At 43.0% G+C, this 13,221-nt stretch overlaps 1 protein-coding gene across 1 annotated transcript in view; it reads right to left on the bottom strand.

Annotated features, from left to right (window-relative positions):
• Positions 1 to 13,221, bottom strand: part of nav2a (neuron navigator 2a) — a 132,754-nt gene that overhangs the window by 62,592 nt on the left and 56,941 nt on the right. The window contains exons 6-7 of the mRNA XM_056279088.1: positions 12,322 to 12,378; positions 8,885 to 9,018 (exon numbers count right to left, since the gene is read on the bottom strand). Coding sequence (XP_056135063.1) covers positions 8,885 to 9,018; positions 12,322 to 12,378 — 191 coding nt within the window. The remainder of the gene's footprint in view (positions 1 to 8,884; positions 9,019 to 12,321; positions 12,379 to 13,221) is intronic.

Here is a 13,221-nt window from a genome sequence, read left to right on the forward strand (position 1 = left end):
CAACACGCAGGGTCAGAGGTCACTCTGGGGGTGATGGACCTGGTCACCTTTTTTCCCTCCTGTCGTTTCTAAAACCAAGGGTGGATCTACCCCTCAACCTTACAGCTACACAATCCTGTAGTTTTTTTTTTTTTTTTCAAAAATAAAAGTAATTTCTGATACTTTTTACCACAAGTGGATTTAGGATCACAGCTAAATAAGTGTTCAAGTCATGATTACTTATGCTTGTTTTAATGGCTACTGCCTGGTGAGACTTTCCCGAGCCGAATGACACAAAGCATTGCATTTACTATGTCTGTAACATAGCAGCAGGTAGGTAGCAGCGAATTTCAAGAAGAAGCAAAGTTGCTGTGGCTGCCAAGCAGACGTGGCAGAGCAAGTTTGTAGATGACCATTTGCCACAGATACTCACTGTTGTCTCAGCACTTTTGACTGTTTCATTTCAAATGGATCTCTGAGATTCCAGTTACCCAAACACTACTGCAACTACAAGCATCACCATAGATGCCAGTAAGTGACACAAAAACGTCAATCTCCAGGGATGTAGCTTCAAGTCTATGACAGATAACCACATGATGTTGACATCACTCTTAGCAAAGGGTCACTGACATGATGATGCTCATTGCCCCACATTCAAGTTTCACTTTATTGTCATACACATATAAAAAGTACCAACTCCAAATGCAATGAAATGCATGTGCCCTGGATTTCTCAGCCCTTAAAAACTATATATAAGGAAATAATAAATAATAATAAAAAGCAATCAATAAGAAATTAGAAACCCCACAGAATAATAAATCTCAATAGTTATATAAGACGCCTACTGTTCATTACTCCAAGTGCCGGGAGGTGAAAACTGTCTTAAAGACTGCTGGTCCGAGCTCATTCATTCTTCATTCTGCTTTTCAGGGTGTTCCCACTGAGGCTGGGTTGTTGGTTCCGAAAACATGTTGAAACCATTTCTTTAAACGTCAATTGTCAAATTACTGAGGTCATTAAAGTTGATTATAAGAAGCATGACAGGAGACAAGAGGCCCTCAGGACAAAGACCACAGCACAGCACAGCTCTCGTTCTTGCTCTCTCTCTCCAGTTCTCTGTCTCACTCTCTCTGTCTCAGGAGAGGCCACAAGAGGAGAGGGCAGCTGAAACCACCTCTCCTCTTATGGCCTCTCCTGATTACATCAAAGCACTGTCGGATATCTGCCACAACAGACGCTGACTTCTTTTGACAGGCTGTGTGTGTGTGTGTGTGTGTGTGTGTGTGTGTGTGTGTGTGTGTGTGTGTGTGTGTGTGTGTGTGTGTGTGTGAGAGTGTGTGTGTGTGTGTGTGTTGCTGGGCATCTGTGTTAAGGCCTGTTTACATTGGAGTATAATAATGTGACCATGCTTGAGTGCCAATGTGTCTTTTCAGTGTGTGTGTGCTTGTGTGCTGGGTGCATAATATTATATGCATGAAGAGAGAAGGGAGAGAGACGAAAAGAGAGGAAGAGTGAGAGAGAAAGAGAGATGACTGTTTCGCTCTGTAACTTCAAACCCTCCGCGCTTTTCCATCCTTAGAACTTATTTAACCCCTGCCTAATCGCTTCATTACCAGAGGAGTAAAAGACACGGCAGAAGTGTTGTGACCCTGACCATGCCACACAAACAACACACAACAAACCTGGACGTGATAAGACCAACCGGTGTCAGCAGACACTGTTTACACCCATGCTCTCTCATGGTCACAAGACTTTGGGTTAAGACTTCTGTCAGCAAGCAAACCACTGACCCAAAACTACTCAGGTTATACAGTAGTTATCACTTACACACACGCTTACAAAACTCACAGTTGAGGCTATTTTTGATGTGTCCTACTGAATCCCGATTTTTCTGATTCAATAGTTCCTATTCAAATGTCCAGGTGGGATGCACAACACCTGAGAAATACATTCTAAAGTAAAAACAAAATGTGGATTATCAAACAGTATCTGCAGAAGAGCGTCTATGAATCTGCAATGACTTTTGAAATATCTAACTTTTCAATTTGACAAAGAAGTACGGAATTACGGAATGACACATCTCTCTGTACAGTGTTTGAGAAGTCTCGATTTCATGTATTTCCAAAACCTCTCATAAAAATCTAATATCAGATAGATGTGTTGCTTTACTGGACTGAGGCAGTGTTTCAGGCCATCTGCATTTGCTTACTTATATCTCACACACACACACACACACACACACACACACACACACACACACACACACACACACACACACACACACACACACACACACTCTCTCTCTTTCTCTCTCTCTGTCATTGTGCTTCATTAAGTGAGTGGGACAGACTACCTTTGTGTGAAGGGAAACATTAAAGATCCCTCACATGAATACACTAAAAGAACCTTTACAGCGCATCAGTTGTCTATTCATTCACGCGCACACATGCATGTGTACCTTTTTCCTTATGCCTTTTTGTGTTTGTGATTGTGTGTGTGTATGCAGAAGAGCATCTCTGAATACACAACATGTCGAACCCTGGGGCAGATGGGCTACAGCAGCAGAAGACCACACCGGGTGCCACTCCTGTCAGCTAAGAACAGGAAACTGAGGCTACAATTCGCACAGGCTCACCAAAATTGGACAATAGAAGATTGGAAAAACGTTGCCTGGTCTGATGAGTCTCGATTTCTGCTGCGACATTTGGATGGTAGGGTCAGAATTTGGCGTCAACAACATGAAAGCACGGAACCATCCTGCCTTGTATCAACGGTTCAGGCTGGTGGTGGTGGTGGTGTAATGGTGTGGGGGATATTTTCTTGGCACACTTTGGGCCCCTTAGTACCAATTGAGCATCGTGTCAACGCCACAGCCTACTTGAGTATTGTTGCTGACCATGTCTATCCCTTTATGACCACAGTGTTCCCATCTTCTGATGGCTACTTCCAGCAGGATAACGCGCCATGTCATAAAGCTCGAATCATCTTCAGACTGGTTTCTTGAACATGACAATGAGTTCACTGTACTCAAATGGCCTCCACAGTCACCAGATCTCAATCCAATAGAGCACCTTTGGGATGTGGTGGACCGGGAGATTCGCATCATGGATGTGCAGCCGACAAATCTGCAGCAACTGCGTGATGCTATCATGTCAATATGGACCAAACTCTCTGAGGAATGTTTCCAGTACCTTGTTGAATCTATGCCACGAAGGATTAAGGCAGTTCTGAAGGCAAAAGGGGGTCCAACCCGGTACTAGCAAGGTGTACCTAATAAAGTGGCCAGTGAGTGTATATATATATAGCTAAAAAAGGCACAAGGAAAAAGATACACATGCACAAAAAAGAGAACATGTACCCCCCACCTCCCCCCCCCCCCCCCCCCACACACACACACACACACACACACATACACACACACACACGTCAGTTTGGGATATGTGAATGGTGAATTGATCCTTGAGTTCCTCCTTCACTGCAGCTGAAAAATTAGGTTAGCTTGCTGACTGTTGGTTAGGGATTATGATAAAGTGCTAAAAAAATGTAATGAAATAATTGTATGCCGGCATCAGTTGCTGCGAGCTGAAACTTTGGCTGCAACTGAAAAGTGTGTGCTTGCTAAAGAAAACCCACACGGAAAACATTAAAGCATTTAACAGAGACTCATTCATTGGAGACAGACACAAACAGAAGCATCATCATCATCATCATCATCATCATCACCACACACACACACACACACACACACACACACACACACACACACACACACACACACACAACACCAGGTGCCTCAACACCCCCTGGCTTTGATGTGTGCCAGTAAACACAAGCGTGTAGCCTGTGTTGAATTAAAGCAGAGTGGGACGGTCAGCTCTGGTTTTACTGTACAGCCCACAGGCCCCTGGCGTGAACACACTGTGTCGTCAGTGCCATTGACACACACCATCTCCAGATGCACAATAGAAACTGCAGGTGTCTCTCTCACTGGCCAACCCAAAGACAAAACTGACTGCAAATGGGTTTACTAGTAGCCACTCACACCAGAACTAACGTTTATTTAACGACAACATTAAAAGAAAACATAAAAACTGCTCACCACAAACTTAACAAGACAAATAACACGACGTTTAATACATAACGTAACCATTTCTGTTGCACTGTGAAAACTTTGCAGTCTTTGCTCATGAACGCACAGTCCTTTTAAATCAACATCGACACTGAATGCACCTGCCAAAACGCATGTAAAGATTCGATGCCAAGCTCAGAACACCTTTTCTCTCTCTGAAGAATCCGCCTGCCAATCAGTGGAAATAGTGCATGAAGTGCAGGTCTAGAAGAGGCTGAGAGAGCAAGAGAGAGAGAGACTGACTAACCTCATAAGTGCTGTAGATGTCCTTGAGAGAGAGAGAGAGAGAGAGAGAGAGAGAGAGAGAGAGAGAGAGAGAGAGAGAGAGAGAGAGAGAGAGAGAGAGAGAGAGAGAGAGAGAGAGAGAGAGAGAGAGGAGAAGAGAAAATAAAGTAGGAGAACAGGGGAAAGTCCTACAATCTGTCTGGTCATCCAAGGAGTGCAGGAGTTGCTCGGTATGGCATTGAGGGCTGACAGGGGGGGAAGGACTTGGCAGGGACTAAACGACAGGGAAGGAGGGAGTGGAGGACCACACAGCCTTTCTATGGCCAATCATATTTGCTGCTGCACCCAAACACACATGCATACACGTACACTCGGAGGGAGCCACACACACAAACACACTCACATATGTGAATGTACCCACTAAGCTTATAGCTTCACAATAAGACAGAAAAACGCATGTGAAGGCACACCCGCACGTGCACACACACACTCACACACACACCCCAAAGAAGCAGCAAATAAAGATGAATAACTCCCCTCACATTCTTTGGTCCCAGTTTTTTAACTGTTTAGAGACAACAGACTCTCCATTCTCTTCTCTTCCTGTCTCTGTCTCTATCTCCCCCCCCCCCCAACCCCACCCTTGTCTCTGTGTGCGGCCAGAGCTCTCTCTTCAATGCGGGGTTATGAGTTTAGACTGGGAACACTAACACAGCCTATATAAACCCTGTGCTCAGTGAGAGGTGACAGGGCTGAACACAGACCCAACTCAATATTCTGCGGTTACCCCGCAAACGCTGAGAAACACTAAAGCAGAAGGTACTGGAGAGGAACCAAGCACATTGGAGTGGATCTGTGTTTAAACACTAGCCTAGACTTGTTCCGATGAAAGAATTACAACAGTTACAATATCTATTATATGACAGTAAATGAAGAGGGCGCTAGCAAAATGCCAGCCTTGTGGTTAGTGAGAATAACTCCCAAAAGGAGGACAGTGCTTCTCCAGCCATAGCCATTAGTGGGCAGTCCACTCACTTGATGTGAATTAGCCACCTGATAATACACATAAAGGCCTACCTTGAAACTTCAGTGTCCAGCCTCTGCACTGACATCCCTAAAAATGTACCCTGGCTTATATGAATATGCCAGTTTATGACAGGTCCCATTCCCTTTGGCCCACACAACCACATGCCAGCCAGGTTATCAAAATCTTTTAACGGTACCATAGAACCAGCTTGTACCTTTCAATATGACAGTGTTTGCAGCTCCCTATTATTTAGTCCACAAAATTAGACTTTATAAAATAAAATCCATGCAGGGGAATTCCTGTCGTCATGCACTGGATGCAACTGTGCAGCGTTGTCCACTGGACCGACCGCAACTGTCCGCTTGTCTTTAGTTTGCACAAGTTATACAATAATAACACACACACACACACACACACACACACTCACACACACACCGGTGTTCCTAGAGGTGTTAATAGATTTCTAGAGGAAACATTAAGACCATGATATGATTTCATGACTCATTCCACCATAGACACACACACGCCAGTGTTCCTAAAGGTGTTAATAGATTTCTAGAGGAAACACTAAGACCATGATATGACTTCATGACTCATTCCACCATAGACACACACACACAAACACACACACACACACACACACAAACACACACACACACCAGTGTTCCTAGAGGTGTTAATAGATTTCTAGAGGAAACACTAAGACCACGATGTGACTTCATGACTCATTCCACCATAGTCAACAAAAGTTTTCTTGAGGAATTAGCTGTACTTACTGTAGGGGTGATATCCTAGCTAGCTGCCCTCCAGGAATATCCGCTTTGGGAAATTAGCAACGTTAAAATCAGTAAAAAAAAAATCCCTTCTAATCCCCACGGTTGTAAAATGCCTTGCTTAAATCTACCGAGTTTAAACAAACGTGCAGCAAGTTAATGAGTTGAAACAAACTCAAACACGAGTCAAAGATTAAAAGGGATCATTCATATTTTCTCTTTGCCAGTGCAGGATTTGGGGACACAGCAGCACAATATGTTCCTCATGCTGATGGCTGTTGATATTTTTCACCTCCAAACCAGCGACTGATTGGGAAAACACAACAGTTCTATTGCAGACAAACACTAATAAATCACTGCTTGTCACCTCACCTTGTGTGCTGTAACAATTTCCTAAACTGGAGTGAACCGAGTTCAACCTGCAGAGCGTTGGTGACGTCTTCATTGAATAGGTCCTCATAGTTATGTTTTCTACATGGGTTTCGTTTAGAAAGCACACACTTTTCAGGGTTCGACATTAACCATGGCCCGAAAAAGTTACTCTGTGGCCACCATATAGCCCAAGTAGGTGGCCCCTGTGGCCACCAAGTCAAGGTTAAATTAAAAAAAAAATACCCATTGCCCTTCGCAAACGCAATGTCACAGTTCCACAAACATCCCGATTCATGTGTGCCTTTTAATTAGACATTCTACGAAAACAGCTAACAATAACTTAATTTTACTCGTTGCCGGCTAGCTGCCAATATGTTGGGGCTGCTAAAATATGGGTTTACTAAGCCTACCGTTACTCAAGTTGCGAACATGACGCCTACAGAAGAACCAGAAACACAAAAGGTGGACTATGAAAAAACGGAATGGCAATGAACATTTAGGAGTGAATGGAAGCAAGAGTTTAAGCGGCTAGAATATGACACATCTAAGGATGTAACGTACTGCGGTGTGCCGCCAGTTTCCTCAACAAGCCGAGAAGTCTAGCTCATTTTTCATCGGAAACAATGCCTTCAGGAAACACCACATCACAATTAATGGGACAAGTGGACAACACTTAAGGCGCACAGTTGCACACGTTGCAGTTACATCGCCTGAAAGTACACCCATGGGGAGACAAATACATCAAATGGAGAGTGGATGACAGAAAATGATTAAAAATTTCAACATTGCATACTATTCTGTACACAAGGCTCAGCGTTTTTGGTTTTTACCGATTTTCACCGAAAAATACCCAGGTTTTTTTAAAAGGAGCAGATCGGTTTAAACTGATTTTCATACGGATTTTATGTTTCCACGGATCCAAAAGTTGTTCCTTTTCGTGTGAGGTTATGTAACGGTGTCCTCTTGTGGCGAAATTCGACATGCTGTATGGTTTTGAAAAATAAAAACCGAAAACGTTGAGCCTTGTCTGTACGCAACGAAATTGAATTCAGTCCTTTGCCTGGGCTTATCAAACTCCATATCAAGAATGGCATGGATATGCAAATGACAAAGCCATAGCAAGGTGGGTTGGTTTAATTCTAATCTAGTTAGCTAGCTAGCTGGTTAGGTTTATATGCTGCAAATTAACGTAGTGCTAATGCTACTAAGTAGAGTAGCTACCTAAATTTATTGGATAAATAATGTAACGTTAGCTACTCTTCATCAGCACTAGGCTATTGTTGGCTAGCTGGCGTAGCATATTTTCTGTTTGTATTGCAGCTAGTTGCTCATAGTTAATGGTGTTAACGTTGTTGTCAGCAACTTTACTGCTGTAGATTCATTCCCCACATCTACAATGACATCTGGGAAACAACACTGGAGAAGCTGTAGCAAGCCCGCTATATTTCGGTTCTTGCGGATTATAATTCTACTGCTTTTTGTAATGTTTTTATTGCACACATGACTGACAGGCACAATGCTGGGAGGGAGGGAAGCAGGGATGGAGGGAGCGAGAGCGTGTATGAGGCAGAGGCATGGGGGGGTGCGAAAAAGAGACTGAACTAAGAGACAGAGACTACTATGTATGTATGTTTACAACTGAACTTGAGTTTTCAATTTAAATAAATAGTTATATGTTTTCATTTTGTTGATGTCTTTTCGTTTGTTGATGTGTCACAGTGTTAAGTTGTGTTAAATTGCCTTTTCTGTGTTTTTACATTTGGGCCACCAAAAATGTACTTTGGCCACCAAATTTAGGGGCTTGGCCACAAAATTTAGGGGCTTGGTGGCCCATGGGGCCAGTGTTTAAAAATATTAGCGTCTATCCCTGCTTTTCAGTTGCAGCAAAAGTTACAGCTGGCAGCAACTACCACCTGCATACAGTCAAACTATGATGAAGCTTTTCATCATTTCATCATTATCCCAAAGCAACACTCAACAAGCTTGCTTCAACTGAAATAAAGGAAGAGCTCATAGGATCAATTCACCTTACTGATACTCCAAACTGACTGATATAAAATGACCCGAGCACTAAACTGCTGAGGTTGGGCATCTAAAACAGGAAAATAAGAAAATAAAAAACAGACTCTTCACTGGTCGACACATTGCAGATTTGACGTCAACAAAAATTAGACGCTCTGATTGGGTATTAAAACCCACACACTTGCGCCAAGAAAATTCAGGTATTTTTAAAACGATCCCTTTATAAAATCTGATCTAAATTCACTACCATCTTAACAACTTCACTGCATCTCCTTTGAAGCTGCATCAAGAACAGTCCAAGAACCCACTAACAAGTGTATGTATGTGTGTGTGTGTGTGTGTGCGTGCGTGTGATACCTTTGTGTAGTTGCCCGGTGGCTTTGGTCTTGTCAGTGAAGCCCTGGCTGCGTCTGTTGCTGGGGGCGCTGACTCCGCCTCTAGGAGTGATGTCACCGCCAACAGCGGACACCCTTGCTGAAGGGCCGGGAAGCCTGATGGAGAGAGATACAGAGAGAGATAGAAACAGAGAAAGAGACAGACAGACAGACAAATAAGGAGAGAGAGAGAAGTAGGGGGGACCAAAACAGCACAAGACATTTAGTTTGTGATATCAATAAGACATAATTCGTTTTTCAGTGGCCAATTTAAACTGGCAGAAATATTTCTTGTGCACTATAAAAATAGACGTCATTCAGCCATCATCTTGACCGGCTTACGCCTTTTTTAGTGTCCCCAGGGGGGAAGAAGCCTGTCCCCAGGCTGCATAAAGCAGAAGGCAAGTAGACACCCTGCACAGCTTGTCAGTGCAACACACACCGGCACACCCAGACTCCCATCCACACCTAAAGTAACAGTCTCCTATCGCTCCTATCGCCTATCCTTGTCTTTGGAGAAACATACAAATGCCACACAGGAAAGCTTGGGTGAAACCCAGGAGTGCTAACTAAGCCACCGTGCCCCAGGCAAAGTCACATTTGTTTAGTTTTGTCGTGAATACTGCTGTGGCCAGCACACATGTAAGACATGGCTAATATAATCATGACAGGAATTCTTCCTTTGGTGAGATGGGCTTGGAGGTACACAACCAAGTCTGACATACACACAAGCCATCTAAATATTAGCATAGCTCAACAGTAATGCAACCAGTCTGTCAATATTCATTAATAGCCAAGTTATTGATAAATACTAAGTGAGCATTTATCAGGGACTACCAAATATGCACAATGGACCTCATTCATCAATTGTTCCTATGTACAAATGTGTTCTAACACACCCATAGGATTTTTTAGCTGTGAGGTTTGTCTCAGAGACTATGGAAGAACCTGGTAACCTCTGAATTTATACAACAATTGGCTAACGCTGATGTCTTTGCAAGCCTGGTTGATTGCGGTTTGCAAGAGGTAGACAATAAATGTTAGGTGGAAAGAATTATAAATAACCACCAGGCTTTGCTACAGCCTGTCAGACAATCTTCAGGGCTACAAAAATTCCATGGATGTGTAAGAACAAATTTGTATGTATGAACGATTGATGAATGAGGCCCAATGTTTACATAGATCGATGTGCATGTTTATATAGACAGATTTTAATTTTTTTTTTATGAATTTACTGAAAATCAAATGTAAACTTCTGGCCCCCCATTGACCCAAAATACTTTGAATAGGATGCTTCAAACTATGTAACCCTCGAACAAGCAAGGGTGAAAAAGAGGGTGTTCCCTCTAGTGTGAGTTTGTGTGTGTGTGAGCAGTATTAGCAGTTAACAGTGACACTCTGGGAGTGAACCGCCTTGGACTACATTTCCCTTAGCCTCACCTGGCTGTGTGTCTCGGACAGGACATGTTGGCCAGGACTAAGTCTACATAAATGTACATCTTTATTCCATCTCTAGCGTTAGCCAGGAGTCTGCGCCCATGGCTGTTATTCAGCCAGGCTGTATCAGACACAGAGCTAATGAGATGTAAATTCATGACAACAATATCATCCTGGGGCCGTGGGGAGGGTGCTGATTAAGATTAGGGGTATTTCTCTTTCAGTACCAGGATGTTTTTTCAAAACTCTCATTTCCTGCATGCCAGTCACTTTGCCTGACCTTTATCTTATCTAACGTTCACAAAATGACAGTTTACCTTATCATTTGTTGAAGTGTGGCTTAGGATCATTTGACGGTCAGTTAGGACTATAAAGCCAATATGCTGTCATTGTTTTTTCCAGATTTTATGTATACATAAGCATGTTGAAAGATGCATTACAAATTTAATGATCATAAAATAAATCAGTGATGATTATCTACATGCAAACGCCACACAAAGGGACTGGGATCAAAGCCAGGACCCTACAGGAGGTGACTACAGTAAAATATAAACTAAGCTGCGCACAGAATAAATGTGATAGTTGGTCTACTCTTTCACTGTGTGCACAGTTTAAGATTAAGATTTTTCTCAAAGTAGTCAGAAGTACTCCATGCATGCATGCAGAGAAGTAACATTTGGCAACTTAATTACCGCGTTGTTATGTTTACCGATGATGGCAAGATAAATAAAGTGAGTTTTCCAGAGTGAAGCCACCTGCCAGGCAATGCCATCTGTTCAGCCTGTAGTTATACATGCTGACCAGAGGGTAGAGACATTGCATTGCTTTGGTAGACAGACAGCCTGCCAAAAGCAGGTGCAATGCAAATAAAACCTGGGATGGGCAGCATGCAAAAATCGCATCCTACAGCCAATTTTCAAGTGAACTATTACATACACCAAGACCACATGCTCCAAAAATGGATCAATAAAACGCAATAAAAAAAAACACACACACACACACATCAAAGTCACTGTACCTGAAAAGATACAGCAGTTCTAAATTGTAGTCATATCAGTAGTTCCTTTGAACTAACCGTCGTCATTTTATGAAAGGACATCACAGCAAACACTGTTTTTGTGTTAATTATTAATGTCACATTATATGCAAGACATGCTCATCAAACACACACCCACGCGCACACACACACACACACACACACATTTAAGGGTTATCTAAAGGTCGCTCACAGCCCATTGAGCAGGCATGCTAAATGAGGCGTGCTGCCAGACACAGACAACCATCCTAAAATGGAGCCTGGAGCCTCAGGTCTCTATCTGCTCAACACTAGCACTCATGCATATTAGATCAGTGCTCACAGTAGAGATTGCCCTTAATCATGGACAAAGAATGAGAACGAACAGTGCTCACATCCAAGAACAAACCTCAAACCTCCGTAAAGGATGAACAGTACCCCCCCATAACATCCCACACCTGTACGTTGTAGTTATTGGCCCCTTGGCGAGGGTAATAACTAAAACATACATTTGGCAGGGCTAAGTGAAAGTTTTATCAAGGTGGTTGCACAGGGGTTTGAAGCGGGATTATGAATTGAATTAGGATGTTATCAGATTTGAAATATTCAACTTTTTTGTTGTTAAAAATTTCAAATAGTTTAAAGACCCCCCCCCCCCAAAATCTCTACCCATGCCCGACCAGCTCACAAAACGTGAGAATCCATCCATCCGTTTTTGAGATATCTATCTGAGAGGAAGACAGACAAGGGTAGGAAAGTATGAACTCTCCTTGGCGAAAGTAAATAATTATTACCCAAAACCTTTGTCCTTGATTAGGGGCAATTTCTACCAATCCCATTTCTGGGAATAGTAAAGAGGAGAAAGTCAGGGGAGGGGAGAGAGGGAGAGGAGAAGAGCTGGAGGGTGAGATGAGGAACAGGGTCACACATAAAAGAGAAAGTGAGGAGGATGGAAAAGGAGAGCTGACCTAGAAGACTTTTTCTGACCCAGGGAAAATTTGAGTAGTTTACTCTGAGAACCAACCCTAGAAGAGAAGACAGGCAGAAAAAGAAGAGACAAATGGAAGAGGAGAGTAGGAAGACAGAGAGAGATAGAGAAGTTTAAATTTGAGAATGAAAGATGCAAGATTCCATACATAAAGACAGAAAGAAAGGAAGACAAATGACAAAATGATGAACGGCGCAGCAGAAAGGCCAAGGGAGAGGAGAGGAACAATAAACATTGCTCCACCCAAAAGCAAAAATTCACTTGTAATATCGCAAAACTTATATATTGTATTTCAAAAACTCAACATTTCAAGGTTAATGGTAAAATGTGTAATTCTGCATGAATCTAGAACTCCATCGGTCAGCAATGTGAAGAACAACAACGCATCAAAGCAACTTTAACCGGAAAGTCTTAAAGACATGTTTGTCAACACTTGCAAACGCTTTTGGTAGATATCTTTTGGATGCAATTGCTGCATGGTTCACTGAGAAGTGTGAGTCGAAGCCAAGTCTCTGCAGGGGCGAGGTATCAAACAACAATAATTACTCAGGCCAGTCCGGCTCTTGTGTTTCTGAATGCAGATATCTGAAGGGTGGGAACTGGGGGTGGGGTTGGGCGATGGCGGGGAGCTGTGAGTTTCAGGAAAGACCAAATATTGCACATTTATTTATTTACAGAAATCACATAGTGTGGCAGGAATGAGGAAAAACACAGGAGACCAAGGCGAGTTTGATGTTTATTCCTCAACTCCAAAAACCAACTGCAGCAGGAACAACCCTGCACCGTTGAGCTCGGGAACATAAACCACGCCCCCAGCTCACAGTCCTGCTGGGTGAGAGGCATAGCCCCTAGTGTCCGCCACACAACCCCCCCCAAAACA

This window comes from Lampris incognitus, chromosome 4 (genome assembly GCF_029633865.1).
Source record: "Lampris incognitus isolate fLamInc1 chromosome 4, fLamInc1.hap2, whole genome shotgun sequence".
NCBI classification, from domain to species: Eukaryota; Metazoa; Chordata; class Actinopteri; order Lampriformes; family Lampridae; genus Lampris; species Lampris incognitus.